A 17,621-nucleotide genomic window follows, 5' to 3' on the forward strand; every position below is an offset into this window, starting at 1 on the left:
AAAATAAAAGAAATTTTTCGGTATACCAGAAACACATTTAGATATACTGAATGTTATAATATAAATAATTAAAATTTTATTTCAAGTATTCAATCACTTATTTTATGAGATGTTTCAAGTTACACTAAAAAATCTCTAAAAATAGGCCGAATGGAAGCATACACTAACCTTGATTTCCGAAAGGGACAAAAAAGGTACTTGACCCTTCGCGGGTATAATATGTTTTATGAGGAGAATGATTATACAAGTCCCCTAACTGCAGTAAGTATTTTCGATCAAGTAGCATCCAGTCTTATTTGTATCTTGTACTGACGAAGATTTTTAAATTACATTTTACGCATCAATCATACTTTAATTAGAACTTGTTATTTACGGAATTGTGAATTAAGTACGTAATTAGTGCTATGTATTAAGACCAAGAGTATTGAAACTGAAGGTCAGAAGTATTTCATACAATAATATATATTTTTTAATTTGATTAGAAAAGTGAATTTCGTATAATTTAATTGATCCTTACACTGTAGCAAATGAAGAAAGTTAGAAGCTCATGGCAATCCAATCTCATTGTCTCACCCTACTACTGTTACAACTTTGTTAAATAATCAACGGTCGGTGTGGGTTCTTTAGACTTTGAGTGTGTGTTCATAGTCATACAAACTTTTTTTTTTTTAATCTAAGAAAGTTCTAGTTCGTTCTGTCAAACTATATTAATGTTTTGCCAGTTGTTTGATAAACTTCCTAAATGTAGGGATTGGACTTTATACATCGAATAAGTTCAACATATTTTGTCTTAAAAATCTCTTCTAGAAGGGATGAGACTATAAGATTGGCTTCGACTCAATTTTACTCTTGTGTTATCATACAATGTCAATTTTTTGAATTTAAGAAAGTGTGGGTTTGCGAGGTTCATAATAAACTACTATTCTGACCATTTTTTAGTAAACTTATGAATGTATGCAATTGGTTTATTAAATTGAACAATAGTTTGACATAGTATGTCTTACAAGTCTCATATAAATAAACGAAATTGTAAAAGAATGATTCCGACTCAATTCCAATCTTGCCCAGTCCCGACTAGCAAAAACAATTGCGATGGCCATAAAAGTGAAAAATGCTACCATGTATTTTTCTTATATAGTGGACTTTTCAAGTGAAGATGCTGATGTTGGTGGAAGTAGGGTTTTTGCTTGTGGACTAAGGCCATTTATGCAAAGGTCAATTAGTACTTAGCTATCTCCACCTACAAAGCATGCACTTTGATTCTTTTTAGGTAAAGGAAGGCACGTACTGCAGGCACGTAGCAATTTCATATAAACAAATTCAATCCATAAACATCTAGTTGCTGCTGGCAGTCGAGGATTGGAAGCAAAGAAAATGGAGAAAAGTTGTCGAGCATGTGCCCTCCTCCCTAAAATATTTCCTAAATTGAACACTTTGGTGCGATGCTTACTTATTTCGTTTTCCCCGTTTGGGTTGGAGTCTTTATCCTTTGTGAAGGATTAGTTTCAAAACACGATTAACCAAATGTATCTTCAGCGTGAATTCTCGAAACAAAACTCAACAAGTTATGATTAAGGGAAATGATTTCAGCTGCGATGTTTATTCATTCAAATGTTAGAAATATTCAAAAGTGCGTAAAAAGAAAAGAAAATGAGTGCGGAAATCACTTTTGACAATAATGCAGAAATCACTTCTGATGATAATATACACCTATTACAAGAGCAAAACTAATAACTAGTGACAATAGTGCCTATAGTTTATGTTAGGTGGCGACGAAACAAGTGTTATGGATGACATAACTGATTTATTACCTTGTTATATATACATTTATATTAATATAGAAGAGTAAACCCGTTTAACTAACAACCATATATAAACGCGTTCGCATGCGATATGAATCCGCATAGCAGAAAACCCTAAAATGAAAAATGAAAGACTTGTAAACTCATCTTGTTGTCACTCATCAGCCTATCCGTCTATCGCAGTCAAAATAATTCTCTAGGTGCTAGTTATTTTAATTAGCATCCTATAATTGGTAGAAGTAGTTGTAATTTAGCAACTTTTTAGGAGTAGTTGTGGTCTTTGGCTTAAAAAATGGTAGGGTTTTATTAGCAAGTAATCTTTGTCCATGGTATGGTGCCACGTTCCCTAAAACAAATCCACAATTTTGGAGAAATAAAAAACACATAAAAAAAAAGGCATAAAGTATTGCTATTGCTTTCGTAGGTGTGAGTTCATGACTGCACAATGCATACGTGTTGATTCAGTTCAAATGGGATGGCATCTTTTAGTAGTGGTTTGGTATTGAAATCCTTTTATAAAAAATGGGTATTCAAAAAAACTGAGCTCAAAAATATGTTTGGTAAACATTTAAAAATAGCTTATTTCCACAGTTTTAGGTGAAAAAAAATACTGAAAACGTAAAGCAGCAAAAATGAGTTTATTCTCACAACACAGCAGAAACAGTTTTTTTTTTCAAAGCACATCAATACCAAACCAGCCCTTATAGTCAAGGGCGAATGCACTTTGAAATTAAGGTGGTTTCATTAAAAAAAATATACATGTGAAGATTTCTTGTAAACTTTTTGAATGTTTGGTATGAGTATTTTTACGTTCATTAAGTGCTTGATGTAATACATACTATGCATATTTCGACAGCACTTGGCAGATTGTGTCGAGTGCGTTCGACAAATTCTCTCTATAACACTAGTCATATTGCTTTGGCATATTATCGATATTTGTTGACATGTGCGCAACATGATTCGATTGACGACAACATGTTTACCAAGTGTTTGATGAAATGCCTCATCGAATGAGCTGAAATTTTTTGCGTGTTTCGTGCTCTGTTTCTATCTAAAAAGACTTAAAACTTTTAACATTATGACCCTCTAACGTTCGAAAATTGAATCCGGTATTGCTCATAGTTAGTGATTAGTGAGAGCGCAACAGTTCAAGGTTCAAAACCTCATCCCATCCAATTATTTCTTGGCCAAATGAAGCACCGGATTTAATTGTGGGAGAACAAAGCAGCAGTTGCTTATTTTGGTATGATAAGATTCAGAATTGATTGATGCGCTCCAACTCCAAAGGATTAGAGAAGATAAGATTTACAGCTGAGGGTGCTACTAACATTCTGGGTCAGACCTTCTGGTTTTATGTTTTTAGATGTGATTAAAATATTGTAGATTTAGTTGATTTTCACATAGTTGATTTTTAAATATGATCTAGAAAATAAATAATTAGATCATCGTGCAGCATTATAAAATATGAAGCAGAGCCGTAAAGGTAATAGGAGAAGATTCGAATGAAATTTGCTACTAGCATTTCTATTACATTTTACACAATATATAAGAGAATCTATCTTATAATTGGTTGTATAATCTCTTGGAACGACGAGAGAGGTAGACACAAATATACAATTGAAAATATCTAAAGTTTGCACATTTACCTATAACAGAAACAAATATGATAGTTGTTCTTATAACGATCATCACATGGCGTGTTGATTCCTCTATCGCTTGCTTGGCACTTGGCACTGATGAGTTGAGGATCATTCCAGTGGTGACACGAAGCTGAAAGTGTAGGTTGGATTGAAATTCTCTCGATATCCTTGTCGCTGGATTTGGAACAGACGATAATGATACGAGACAGCTGTTGGTTCTCGACTGTGATGCTACCAATCTGGTTTCTTCTGCCGAGAAATTCGTTAATGCAGTTATAACTGTTTTTTGCTTCTTGTTTCTTTTCTCTTTAATTGTGAGGGAAAAAACAAAATCTCAATGTTGCCAATTTTGAAGAAATATAAGTTTGGATACTTTGACGGGTGTAGCATGCCAACTGTCTATCAACCCCACTTTTTTTTGTCGTGTAAAGATGAGCATTCAGAGTATGGGTGTGCTTAGTTCGGTTTGTTTCACCTTTAAAATTGAAAATAAGAGAAAATAATATAATTGACTTAATTCTGTATTAGGTCGGTCTAATAGGTTCTGTTCAGTTCAGAAAAGAGAGGAGGGAAGAGAATGGAGAGAGATGGAAATAGAAAAAGTGGTGAAAACAGAGGAAGAGAGTGAAGAGAGGGAAAAATGGAGTTTACCGCAACGGAACTATGATTTAGCATGGTTCATCACGTGAGTTACTCCTAATGTGACTCCCGAATCACTGTGGTGACTGGAAAACATAGCTTAGAGTTATGAAATGTGTTAGGACAATCGCGCACGTGCATGAGGGACTCCCAATCATTGATGCAAGTGTTAGCCTCGATGCATCAATGATTAGAAGCCACTCGCGTGATTGGGCGACTGTTCTAACACTCCTCTCAAACTACTATCCGCCGGAACATAAGCATAACCACTAGCTTGAAGATTTCATGGTCCAATTTAACCAAGATTACTTCTTAGCTTATGCACACCACAACAACAACAACAACAACAACAAAGCCTTTTCCCACTAAGTGGGGTCGGCTATATGAATCCTAGAACGCCATTGCGCTCGGTTTTGTGTCATGTCCTCCGTTAGATCCAAGTACTCTAAGTCTTTTCTTAGAGTCTCTTCCAAAGTTGTCCTAGGTCTTCCTCTACCCCTTCGGCCCTGAACCTCCGTCCCGTAGTCACATCTTCGAACCGGAGCGTCAGTCGGCCTTCTTTGCACATATTCAAAATCACCGGAGCCGATTTTCTCTCATATTTCCTACAATTTCGGCTACTCCTACTTTACCTCGGATATCCTCATTCCCAATCTTATCCTTTCTCGTGTGCCCACACATCCCACGAAGCATCCTCATCTCCGCTACACCCATTTTGTGTACGTGTTGATGCTTCACCACCCAACATTCTGTGCCATACAACATCGCTAGCCTTATTGCCGTCCTATAAAATTTTCCCTTGAGCTTCAGTGGCCTACGACGGTCACACAACACGCCGGATGCACTCTTTCCATCCAGCTCGTATTCTATGGTTGAGATCTCCATCTAATTCTCCGTTCTCTTGCAAGATAGATCCTAGGTAGCGAAAACGATCGCTTTTTGTGATCTTCGCTAGATTGCTCCGGTCATTAGTGTGGATAAGTATATAAATGGATAGAGATAGGAAAGCAAACACAAGATGTACGTGGTTCACCCAGATTGGCTACGTCCACGGAATAGAAGAGTTCTCATTAATTGTGAAGGGTTTACACAAGTACATAGGTTCAAGCTCTCATTTAGTGAGTACAAGTGAATGATTTAGTACAAATGACATTAGGAAATATTGTGGGAGAATGATCTCGTAATCACGAAACTTCTAAGTATCGGAGTGTGGTGTCGTCTTGACTTGCCTTATCTGTCTCATAGGTAGATGTGGCATCTTCTCTGGAAGTACTCTTCCTTCATCCAGGGGTGGTATCTTTAACTGGTGGAGATGCACAAGGTAATGTATCAATTTCACTTGAAGCTTACTTGTAGTTTCAGGCTTGGTCAAGCGAGATACAAACCATGTAGTAGGAGTCCCCCAAGTCGCCGAGCTAGGGGGTCTGCTGAAAGAGGTGACAGACAAGGTAAGCAATCAGAGCTCCGACTGATTGTTCACCTTCTCCCCATCTTGCAGCAGCATGAAGGATAAAGAGAAGAAAAATGAGAAGAGATGATATGAGATACTTTTGCTTTTGAAGAAGTAACTTTCCACAAGCTTATTCTTGAACTGAGCTGGAGGGTTTTCTGGTTTCCTCCAGAGTATAAGGCCGACTGAAGAATTTGAGGGTCAAAACAAGTCCATCAAATCTAGAGTACGTTCCACCCTGCTGATATGGGATACTTTTGCTTTTGACAGAGTAATGAATGTATCGGCACGTGTGCTGTTACGCTTGTCTCCACATGCTTCCTTGTATCCTTCGCACTTGCCCTATCTGTTCCTCAAGCAGATGCGGAATCTTCCCTGGAAACATAAGATGTTGAAGATGAGTACTCGAGAGCAATGCCAGGTAAGTAATCAGGTAAGGGGTTCCAGGCAGTCAGTTCCTGGCTGGAAGCTTGATTCCAAGTGCTGACTGATTGCTCTCTTTCTCCTTGTCTTGCAAGTAAAAACAAGGCCAAAAGAAAAGACAGGGAAAAAGCATGATATGGGATACTCTTGCTTTTAACCCTGATGATATGAGATATTCTTGCTCTAGTATAGCTTGTTTGCAGAGGTATTATCGGGGGGAAAGAAAGCTGAATATTTCGAAAGGCTTCGTTGGGAGTGCCCTCTCAGATATGATGAAGGGTTGAGCATTTTTGCAGGTCTGCCTGTCCGTTGGGGATGGAGGTCGACATATATAGGAGTCTCCCTAACAACAAGTAGTAATGCTATTCCTTTACCCTGCTTGGTCATAGCACGGTAGTGGGAGCTGCCAGTTTCACATGTTTTAACTCTGTCAGAGCACTTTGAAAAAGTGGTCTGTGGTATCTGGCTCTCGAGATTCGGAGAACGATGCCTCTTCGATTTTTGAGAAAGCAATCATGCTGGGGGTATGACTCTCGAGATTCGGAGAGCAGTGTCTCTTCGATTTTTGAGGAAGTAATCATGTTGGGAGTCTGGCTCTCGAGATTCGGAGGGCGGTGCCTCTTCGATTTTGGAGCAAGCAATCTTGTTGGGAGTGTTGTCTCAAATGTGAGTAAAGGTTGGGCATGTTTGCTAGTCTACCTTGCCACGAAGCACAAAGGTTGACACACAGGGACTTTCCAATTATCCAGCAATGGTACTGTTCCTTTACCCTCTCTTCGATTTTGAGAAAGTAGTCATGTTGGGAGTCTGGCTCTCGAGATTCGGAGGACGGTGCCTCTTCGATTTTGGAGCAAGCAATCTTATTGGGAGTGTTTTCTCGAATGTGAGTAAAGGTTGGGCATGTTTGCTAGTCTACCTTGCCACGAAGCACAGAGGTTGACACACAGGGACTTTCCAATTATCCAGCAGTGGTACTGTTCCTTTACAGTTGTGGGTAATAATATGGTAGCTAGACCTTCAAAATTTATGTGTCTAAACTTTTGTTAGTGCTGTTTCTTTGCTATTCTTTTACCTTTCTTGGTCAGAGCGATGTAGTGGGAGCTGCAAGCTTCACGTGCTCAACTTTGGCAGAGAACTTTGGCAAAGTTATTTGTGGTACCCATGAGCTATTGTTGCGTGTGGGAAGTGGGTGATTGAACAGTAAGATTCATGTGCTTTCTACTTCACCAGAAGTCTTCGACAGAATGCCCTTTCTGCAAAGCTGAGTGTGCGTGTGACAGGTGCTGACAAGGCTAGAAAAGTAGGTGCCTCTTCGATTTCTGAGATCGGCCCTCGTGGTCTCTGAGCAGCCCAGCTCTTGAGAAAGCGAGCGCCTCTTCGATTGATTCGGAGAACGATGCCTCATCGATTTTTGAGAAAGCAATCATGCTGGGAGTCTGGCTCTCGAGATTCGGGGAGCAGTGTCTCTTCGATTTTTGAGAAAGTAATCATGTTGGGAGTCTGGCTCTCGAGATTCGGAGGGCGGTGCCTCTTCGATTTTGGAGCAAGCAATCTTGTTGGAGTGTTTTCTCGAATGTGAGTAAAGGTTGGGCATGTTTGCTAGTCTACCTTGCCACGAAGCACAGAGGTTGACACACAGGGACTTTCCAATTATCCAGCAATGGTACTGTTCCTTTACCCTCTCTTCGATTTTTAAGAAAGTAGTCATGTTGGGAGTCTGGCTCTCGAGATTCGGAGGACGGTGCCTCTTCGATTTTGGAGCAAGCAATCTTATTGGGAGTGTTTTCTCGAATGTGAGTAAAGGTTGGGCATGTTTACTAGTCTACCTTGCCACGAAGCACAGAGGTTGACACACAGGGACTTTCCAATTATCCAGCAGTGGTACTGTTCCTTTACCCTTGTGGGTAATAATATGGTAGCTAGACCTTCAAAATTTATGGGTCTAAACTTTGTTAGTGCTGTTTCTTTGCTATTCTTTTACTCTTCTTGGTCAGAGCGATGTAGTGGGAGCTGCAAGCTTCACGTGCTCAACTTTGGCAGAGAACTTTGGCAAAGTTATCTGTGGTACCCATGAGCTATTGTTGCGTGTGGGAAGTGGGTGATTGAACAGTAAAATTCATGTGTTTTCTACTTCCCCAGAAGTCTTTGACAGAATGCCCATAATTTCCGCAAAACTGAGTGTGCGTGTGACAGGTGCTGACAAGGCTGGAAAAGGCTGGAAAAGTAGGTGCCTCTTCGATTTCTGAGATCGGCCCTCGTGGTCTCTGGGGGGCCCAACTTTTGAGAAAGCGAGCGCCTCTTCGATTTTTGAGATCGGCCTTCGTGGTCTTTGAGCAGCCCAACTTTTGAGAAAGCAAACGCCTCTTCGATTTCTGAGATCAACCCTTGTGATCTCTAAGCAGCCCAGCTTTTGAGAAAGCAAACGCCTCTTCGATTTCTGAGCAGGCGCCTCTTCGATTTCTGAAGCTTCGTCGAGTGCAGATTTTTATAGGGGCTGGCATTAAGTTCCAAAGCACACTTGAATCTCCACCAGTAGAAGCTTCATTCTTGCACTTCTAAGATCTTGATTTGTCCGACCTCTTCTCTCTTCAACACCTTTGAAAATGTCTGGCCCCTCCGACCGTCGTTTTGACTTGAACCTTGTTGAAGAGGCAGCCCCGCCTTCTCCAGACAACATATGGCGCCCATCCTTCGTCTCCCCTACTGGTCCTCTTACCGTTGGGGATTCCGTGATGAAGAATGATATGACCGCTGCGGTGGTGGCTAGGAACCTTCTCACTCCCAAAGATAACAGACTACTTTCCAAACGGTCTGATGAGTTAGCTGTTAAGGATTCGCTGGCTCTCAGTGTTCAGTGTGCAGTTTCTGTGTCTAATATGGCCCAACGCCTATTTGCTCGAACCCGCCAAGTTGAATCATTGGCGGCTGAAGTGATGAGTCTCAAACAGGAGATTAGAGGGCTTAAGCATGAGAATAAACAGTTGCACCGGCTCGCACATGACTATGCTACAAACATGAAGAGGAAGCTTGACCAGATGAAGGAAACTGATGGTCAGGTTTTACTTGATCATCAGAGATTTGTGGGTTTGTTCCAAAGGCATTTATTGCCTTCGTCTTCTGGGGCTGTACCGCGTAATGAAGCTCCAAATGATCAACCTCTGATGCCTCCTCCTTCTAGGGTTCTGTCCAGTACTGAGGCTCCAAATGATCCCCCTCCGGTGCCTTCTCTTTCTGGGGCTCTACCGACTGCTGAAACTTCTCCTAAGCAACCTTTGTGAAGGCTCCCTCTTGTGTGCTTATTTTGACTCATGTATATGTACATATTTGTAGCTTATCGGGGATATCAATAAATAAGCTTTCCTTCATTTCAACGTATTGTGTTAAATACACCAAAGCCTTCTTCGCTAAGTTCTTTGAATTTTCTTTTGTTAAAGCTTGTATGTTGAAGCTTTCTGAGTGGAGCATGTAGGTTGGGGTAGTGTTCCCTTAATTTCCCGAGTGAGGAAAACTTCTCGGTTGGAGACTTGGAAAATCCAAGTCACTGAGTGGGATCGGCTATATGAATCTTAGAACGCCATTGTGCTCGATCCTGTGTCATGTCCTTCGTTAGATCCAAGTACTCTAAGTCTTTTCTTAGAGTCTCTTCCAAAGTTTTCCTAGGTCTTCCTCTACCCCTTCGGCCCTGAACCTCTGTCCCATAGTCGCATCTTCTAATCGGAACGTCAGTAGGCCTTCTTTGCACATGTCCAAACCACCGTAACCGATTTTCTCTCATCTTTCCTTCAATTTCGGCTACTCCTACTTTACCCCGGATATCCTCATTCCTAATCTTATCCTTTCTTGTGTGCCCACACATCCAACGAAGCATCCTCATCTCCGCTACACCCATTTTGTGTACGTGTTGATGTTTCACCGCCCAACATTCTGTGCCATACAGCATCGCCGGCCTTATTGCCGTCCTATAAAATTTTCCCTTGAGCTTCAGTGGCATACGGCGGTCACACAACACGCCGGATGCACTCTTCCACTTCATCCATCCAGCTTGTATTCTATGGTTGAGATCTCCATCTAATTCTCCGTTCTTTTGCAAGATAGATCCTAGGTAACGAAAACGGTCGCTCTTTGGTATTTCTTGATCTCCGATCCTCACCCCTAACTCGTTTTGGCCTCCATTTGCACTGAACTTGCACTCCATATATTCTGTCTTTGATCGGCTTAGGCGAAGACCTTTAGATTCCAACACTTCTCTCCAAATGTTAAGCTTTGCATTTACCCCTTCCTGAGTTTCATCTATCAACACTATATCGTCTGCGAAAAGCATACACCAAGGAATATCATCTTGAATATGTCGTGTTAACTCATCCATTACCAACGCAAAAAGGTAAGGACTTAAGGATGAGCCTTGATGTAATCCTACAGTTATGGGAAAGCTTTCGGTTTGTCCTTCATGAGTTCTTACGGCAGTCTTTGCTCCTTCATACATATCCTTTATAGCTTGGATATATGCTACTCGTACTCCTTTCTTCTCTAAAATCCTCCAAAGAATGTCTCTTGGGACCCTATCATACGCTTTTTCCAAATCTATAAAGACCATGTGTAAATCCTTTTTCCCATCTCTATATCTTTCCATCAATCTTCGTAAGAGATAGATTGCCTCCATGGTTGAGCGCCCTGGCATGAACCCGAATTGGTTGTCCGAAACCCGTGTCTCTTGCCTCAATCTATGCTCAATGACTCTCTCCCAGAGCTTCATTGTATGACTCATTAGCTTAATACCCCTATAGTTCATGCAATTTTGTACGTCGCCCTTATTCTTGTAGATAGGCACCAAAGTGCTCATTCGCCACTCATTTGGCATCTTCTTCGTTTTCAAAATCCTATTGAAAAGGTCAGTGAGCCATGTTATACCTGTCTCTCCCAAAAGTTTCCACACTTCGATTGGTATATCGTCTGGGCCTATTGCTTTTTTATGCTTCATCTTCTTCAAAGCTACAACCACTTCTTCCTTCCGGATTCGACGATAAAAAGAGTAGTTTCTACACTCTTCTGAGTTACTCAACTCCCCTAAAGAAGCACTCATTTCATGTCCTTCATTGAAAAGATTATGAAAATAACCTCTCCATCTGTCTTTAACCGCGTTCTCTGTAGCAAGAACCTTTCCATCCTCATCCTTGATGCACCTCACTTGGTTTAGGTCCCTTGTCTTCTTTTCCCTTGCTCTAGATAGTTTATAGATATCCAACTCTCCTTCTTTAGTATCTAGTCGTTTATACATATCGTCGTAAGCCGCTAACTTAGCTTCTCTGACAGCTTTCTTCGCCTCTTGCTTCGCTTTTCTATACCTTTCACCATTTTCATCAGTCCTCTCCTTGTATAAGGCTTTACAACATTCCTTCTTAGCCTTCACCTTTGTTTGTACCTCCTCATTCCACCACCAAGATTCCTTTTGGTGTGGGGCAAAGCCCTTGGACTCTCCTAATACCTCTTTTGCTACTTTTCGGATACAACTAGCCATGGAATCCCACATTTGGCTAGCTTCCCCCTCTCTATCCCACACACATTGGGTGATTACCTTCTCTTTGAAAATGGCTTGTTTTTCTTCTTTTAGATTCCACCATCTAGTCCTTGGGCACTTCCAAGTCTTGTTCTTTTGTCTTACTCTTTTGATATGTACATCCATCACCAACAAGCGATGTTGATTAGCCACGCTCTCTCCTGGTATAACTTTGCAATCCTTACAAGTTATACGATCCCCTTTCCTCATTAGAAGAAAATCTATTTGTGTTTTTGACGACCCACTCTTGTAGGTGATCACATGTTCTTCTCTCTTCTTAAAGAAGGTGTTGGCTAAGAAGAGATCATATGCCATTGCAAAATCCAAGATAGCTTCCCCATCCTCGTTTCTCTCCCCAAAACCATGGCCACCATGAAAACCTCCATAGTTGCCTGTCTCCCTGCCCACGTGTCCATTTAAATCTCCTCCTATAAATAACTTCTCCGTCTGAGCAATTCCTTGCACCAAGTCTCCAAGATCTTCCCAAAATTTCTCCTTCGAACTCGTATCCAACCCTACTTGAGGTGCGTACGCACTAATCACATTGATAAGTTCTTGTCCTATTACAATCTTGATTGCCATGATTCTATCTCCTACCCTGTTGACATCTACAACATCTTGTACCAAGGTCTTGTCCACGATGATGCCAACACCGTTTCTCGTTCTATTTGTGCCCGAATACCAAAGTTTAAACCCTGAGTTTTCTAGATCATTTGCCTTACTACCAACCCACTTAGTTTCTTGTAGGCACATAATATTTATCCTTCTCCTCACCATAACTTCCACTACTTCCATAGATTTTCCCGTTAAGGTTCCTATATTCCACGTTCCTAAACGCATTTTGCTCTCTTGAACTCTACCCTTCTGTCCTAGCTTCTTCACCCTCCCCCGTCTAATAGGATCAAAGTACTTCTTTTGTGTGTCCCGGGTAAAGTTGATAGGAGCATATGCTCCCAAACAACTTTGAGTGGAGTCGTTCGAAAAGAAGTTTCTATGGCCCCCTTGCTCATTTAACACTGCATCCGGGTGCCGATGGAGATACAGCGACCCTTGCTCACTTATCACTGTGCTCAGGCCACACAGCGCGCCACTTACGGGTGACGCCCTAGCTTTAGCGTGATTTTGTTCTGGATTCATTTTCATAACAAGCCAAATACAATTTTATTCACCAAATGAATAATTTTGTAGAGAGAACCATAACAAGCCAAATACAATTTTATTCACCACAGCATTTAGCCTCACATTTTTACTGAAGTCGCATCATGTACCTTCAAAGAATTTACCATATTTACTACCGCTATTTTCCAACTTCTTACTCTCTAACAATTTAAAATTGACATATAACGAGAAATATGGAACGAACAAAAAAATTTCCTTGACATACAGTTATACAAAGTCAGAGAATTCGACAAATCTAGCTTCATAAACCGCGTCTGCGCTTTCGGAAATGTCTGAGAATGAAGCTGTCTGCGTATAAAGGATAGTTCTTCCTTATCAGCCCCTTTATGCATTTCCAATATGAAAAGTCGACTAGTGTTCCGTCCTTTTGAACAATGAACAAACATCTTGAGCTTTCAAAATCAGGGTGATAACCAACCTGTCAACTCAAAACGAGAAAAACGGATCACATGAGAATCAGATTTACTTGTAATACAAATACAGCATGCTTGAGAAAAACCCCAAATCACTCATCTTTGATGAAGTGTTGAATGCAGAAAAAGTTTTTCGTATTTGGCTTTAAATTTCGAAAATGACTACCTGAAGCCAAGTTCCATCATTTTAAAAGCATGTATACTTCTCAATGCCCTACGATCCTTTTGGGATACTAGAGGTTGATTAGCATTACTTCGGTCAATTCATTACATGCCTTCTAAACACCATACACTAACATGTAACAGTTCTTACTTATCATTCACTGGTAAAGCCATATAAGAAACAATGCAGATAACTAGTTCTCTAAGGGGAACTAGAGAGATTGAGCTCCATCCACCTTCCACAATCAAGTGATGGAGGGTAAAACAGTCCCACATTGGAGTGTGGTGTGGGAGTTTGTGGAGGGGAAGCGATATTAAAATATGACGAAGGGTGAAGATAACATTCATCGCCTACACCATCCCCAAGTTCCAGTAGCTCAGTTGGGAGGATAAAAGGTGGATGATGTTTAATGAGCCAGACTTGAATCAAAGTTACAGTTCAAAATTAGTAAAAAACCCGAAAGCAATCAAGTCTGATCATCGCCAAAACAGAAATGACAAGCAACATAGGAGAAGCTATCCAGAAACAGGCATATCCCAACAAATGCCATTCATGTTTCTCTAGATGCTCAGTTGCCAAAATCCTCTCACTTATAAGCACTTCTATAGTAAATTAAAGTCATTGGGATCAAACGAAAAATGAGCAATCAAGTAATCAATCATCAGAGTTGTAAAGCAGCTTAATTTGAAAGCAGCCTAATTCAAAAGCACCAAAACACTAAAATGGGCAATCAAGATTAAAGACCAATACCCAATAATCAAAATTGGCACCCCAAACACTAAACCCCAGAATTGCAGAGCAGCTTAATTCAAAAGAAGCTTAAACCAAAAGCAGCTTAATCTGAGATAATCGAACAAAGAAACAGAAGATACCGTGATATAATCGATTCCAGAACCGATCTTCTTCTTAGCTTCAGGATGAAACGGAAGCAACCTTTCGAGAACAGTCTTCTGATGCTCAGGACTCAATCTATCTCCGCTCTCGTACTTCCCCGAATGAAGAATCATCCTCACAAACCCTACCAGCGGAACTGTATCCTCCAAAATCTTATCCTCCCAATCGACCCACTTCCCATCTTCTCCCCCATCTTCCTCCGAAATCCCGTCCATGTCCTTCCCGGACGACACCACCGGCTTTCGGAGCAGTCCCGGGTCGGGCCCCTGCGTCCCGGGCCTCCCGATTCTGCTGCCCCCGTCGGGTCCCGTCTTCAGGGCGCAGGGGCGGGGGTGAGGCAACGTCGTATTGAGGAAAGGGAAGGATAGAGTTAGGGGGCAGGGGTGGAGGGTGAGGGAGTTTATGTGGCGGAGGAGGAGCGGCGGTGATCTGGAGAGAGATGCCATGGCTGTCGCGCCCTGAGGTACTTGTTGCTATGACTAAAAGGTACTTTTTTTAGTTAGCACTTATCTCTCATCTGATCCTTCTTCAGAAGTTGAAGGCTTGAAGACCCATCAGTCATAGTCAGCGTCTGTATACCTTTAGCAGATAAACAAGGAAATGCCCGCGAGGTTCCCCACTCTCTACCTCTGTTTCCGGATTTTGGGCCGAAAGCTCGGGCCCAATATAAAATCACTAAAATCCATACCCATACCCTCTTGCATTTCGAGCTTGGATTTTTCTCTTCTGGTCCGAAGACCATCAATTGCGAATTGGAGATGCTTGCTGAAACGGGACGCCCATTTCGTTCAACCGAAAAGAGAAATCCATTTGGGCGTAAATGAAACCTGATACGCATCAGTCGTGAGGGACAAACATATACCGTGGTTCTAAAGGATTCAAATCTCGGTATTTGAGCACAATGCCTCTATGAATTGCCCCGGAAACGATAAACACAAAAACTTTTAACATCTCACTTCGTTATGGTCATTATTTTCGTTTGATTTATTCAATTCAACAGCTAAAAATAAAAAAAGTGTGTATGAAGCTAAAAAAAGGTGTGTGCAACTTAGCTCCCATTGCCTAAAAATGCAATACATTGTGAGGTAATTACATTTTACCACCTTGAGGTGTGCTTCATATAACGCTTTGCATCCTCTTGTTTTAAATTTCTAATTTATATCAGTGATATTTCACATTAAATTAATTCGGACAACGAAAATAGAAGTTTAAACTTGGATGTATTGGGAAAACACATTTATTTATCTAATTTGACTATGCCCAAGCCTTCAATCTTTTTAGCCATCATGTTAATCTTAGCAAATTATGACGTTTATTTTAGTGGTATTATTAAATAATGACGTGGCTCACTGGAAATTCTGTTTTTGCTTAATTAAAATTGCATGAACGCCTCGTGAATCAAAACATTAATAAAAAAATTAAAAATAACATAATTGCTAACTTTTATCAAATAAGGTAGAGATGATAAGTTTGTGTCATCTTTTAGCGGGAATGAGAATAAATATGACATCCAGCACTGCAGTGATCCTTGATTCTGCAAAAATCCCAGAGAGCAGCACCATCAACGATTTTTACGTATCCATTACTCTATCCGAGACTCCAAAACGCTCAATAAAAACCCTCGTCATCCGTCGAAGCCGGCATTGGCTGCTGGGACCTCCGCACCGGCGCCTAGCAGCTCCGCTACAAGCTCTGCGCCTCTCCGCCTCACGGCCTCATCTGCGTCGGCGAACGGTTCCTGGCCTCCTCTCAGCTCTGCGAGCTTTCTGCCTCCTCTGGCTCTGTCCAGTACTGGTCCTGGTGCAAGGTAAGATCACCTCCTTTCTTACGCACACAGCCTGTTTGATGAACTGCCTCAACTGATAAAGCTTGCATTTTTATTGAATTTTGGGATTTTTGATGTGCAGCCGCAAGTTGATGTCAAGAGTTTCCCAGTAGAACCGATCAATCCGCTCGCTGCGAACAGCGAAGGCACGTCGGGGAATATCTACTTGTGGAAGGTTAACTTTCCTAATCATTTATTTTCACCTCCTTGAATTTATCTTTTTTTGAGCTCTGAAATGCCAATGAACATTTTTTTTTTTTGTATTTATTAAGGTTAATACTGGTAGACTGCTTAAGAAGTTGCATGCTCACGACAGAGGTGTTAGTTGCTTGGTATTTTTGGATGATGGCTCCCTGCTGATTTCGGGGTTGGAGAATGGAGGCATTAGAGTTTGGTCTCTTATAGGGTAACCATTTCTTATCGTATATTTTTGTATCTTTATATTGTTTTTAATTATGCACTGAAAACGGTTATATCTCTATCCGTTGAAGGTATGACGTGGCCTTTAGTAAGTTATAAACTGTATTTGGTATAATAGTAATGTTTAGTAATGGACGGATCATGTACTGAACAATGATGACAAAGTTAGTTAAAATGGGGTCTTGATACTATAAGAGAAAACGATTCATGAATTCCCCATCCACGTGTGGATTGTTTGTCTTGACTTCTTGATCTTTTACTTTCTTAATTGAGCCATTGCACTGGATCCTGGTGAAAATGTCGTCTTTGCCAGTGGTAGAGATGGCAAGATATACGTTGGTGCACTTAGTGCTGAGAGCCCGCTTAACAGCAAGAATGGATTGCATATCATCGATTGTTTCTTGAATCACAGGTTTCTCTCTTTTCCTATAGGCAACCTTTTGAGTTTTCTTCGGTTAATACTTGTCTAATTTTTAAATCTGTATTTTTCGTTTTTCAAAGTATAATTGCCCAAGATTGTTGCACGTTTTAAGAACCCTGCATTCTACCTTTAGTTATGACAGGCCTTGCATTCTGGCGAACTGAATCGAGGAACATTCATTTTAGTATATTTTGAATGAGCAAAACTCATTTTACTCACAACTTTGTACTTTTGACTCTTGAACATCAAAGTTGTTACTTGCTTAGCATATGGCATTTCTGGAAATTATTTGATTTCTAGATTAGAAGATGGCGTGGTCCGACTTTGGGATGCTAGAACTCATAATATTCTTCGCGTGTTCAAACACGCAAAAGGTTATCTCAATTCTATTTGAATTATTTCCTTCCCCGGGTTTATGCATATTGATGATATTGAAGCAAATTTTGCTGTATTTGATTAGCACTATTTCATAATACAGTTTATATTCAAAGATCTCAGTTGTTTGTGTTCAATCTGCCAAACTTTTGATAATTTGTTTAGTATTTACATAAAATTTGCACTGTACTCTGCAGGTCCAGTGAATAATATTCTAGTCGTTCGACAACACTTTTCTGAGAAATATTGTTCGACACACACGCTTTTGATGATCTTCATTCTCCCCGAAAGCAAAGGAAAAGACCATTATGCTGAAATCTGTAATGCAGCAGCCAACCACCGGTCCTACTAATGCATGCAGGCTTCTCTCCCTTTCCATCTCATTTCCTCTAAAGAGAAAATGCATTAGCCCTGCGTCCATTA

At 40.7% G+C, this 17,621-nt stretch overlaps 3 protein-coding genes across 4 annotated transcripts in view; all 3 read right to left on the reverse strand.

The window, feature by feature from the left end:
* LOC126633088 (putative disease resistance protein RGA3) overlaps positions 1-17,621 on the reverse strand; it is a 118,089-nt gene that overhangs the window by 63,845 nt on the left and 36,623 nt on the right. The window lies entirely within an intron of this gene.
* LOC126633098 (protein DCL, chloroplastic-like) overlaps positions 12,706-17,621 on the reverse strand; it is a 34,284-nt gene continuing 29,368 nt past the window's right edge. Inside the window, exons 2-3 of one of the 2 annotated variants that reach the window (XM_050303658.1) lie at positions 14,136-14,623; positions 12,706-13,105 (exon numbers count right to left, since the gene is read on the reverse strand). In XM_050303658.1, the coding sequence (XP_050159615.1) occupies positions 12,929-13,105; positions 14,136-14,603 (645 nt within the window). In that variant the 5' untranslated portion in view covers positions 14,604-14,623 and the 3' untranslated portion in view covers positions 12,706-12,928. Of the gene's footprint in view, positions 13,106-14,135; positions 14,729-17,621 lie in introns of those variants that run through there. The other variant, XM_050303657.1, reaches the window with a different exon arrangement.
* The window catches only part of LOC126633091 (disease resistance protein RGA2-like), a 65,578-nt gene continuing 65,211 nt past the window's right edge, over positions 17,255-17,621 (reverse strand). The window contains exon 4 of the mRNA XM_050303649.1: positions 17,255-17,609. The gene's annotated coding sequence lies outside the window, so the exon portion shown is untranslated. The remainder of the gene's footprint in view (positions 17,610-17,621) is intronic.

The sequence above is a fragment of the Malus sylvestris genome, chromosome 8 (genome assembly GCF_916048215.2).
Source record: "Malus sylvestris chromosome 8, drMalSylv7.2, whole genome shotgun sequence".
Classification (NCBI taxonomy): Eukaryota; Viridiplantae; Streptophyta; class Magnoliopsida; order Rosales; family Rosaceae; genus Malus; species Malus sylvestris.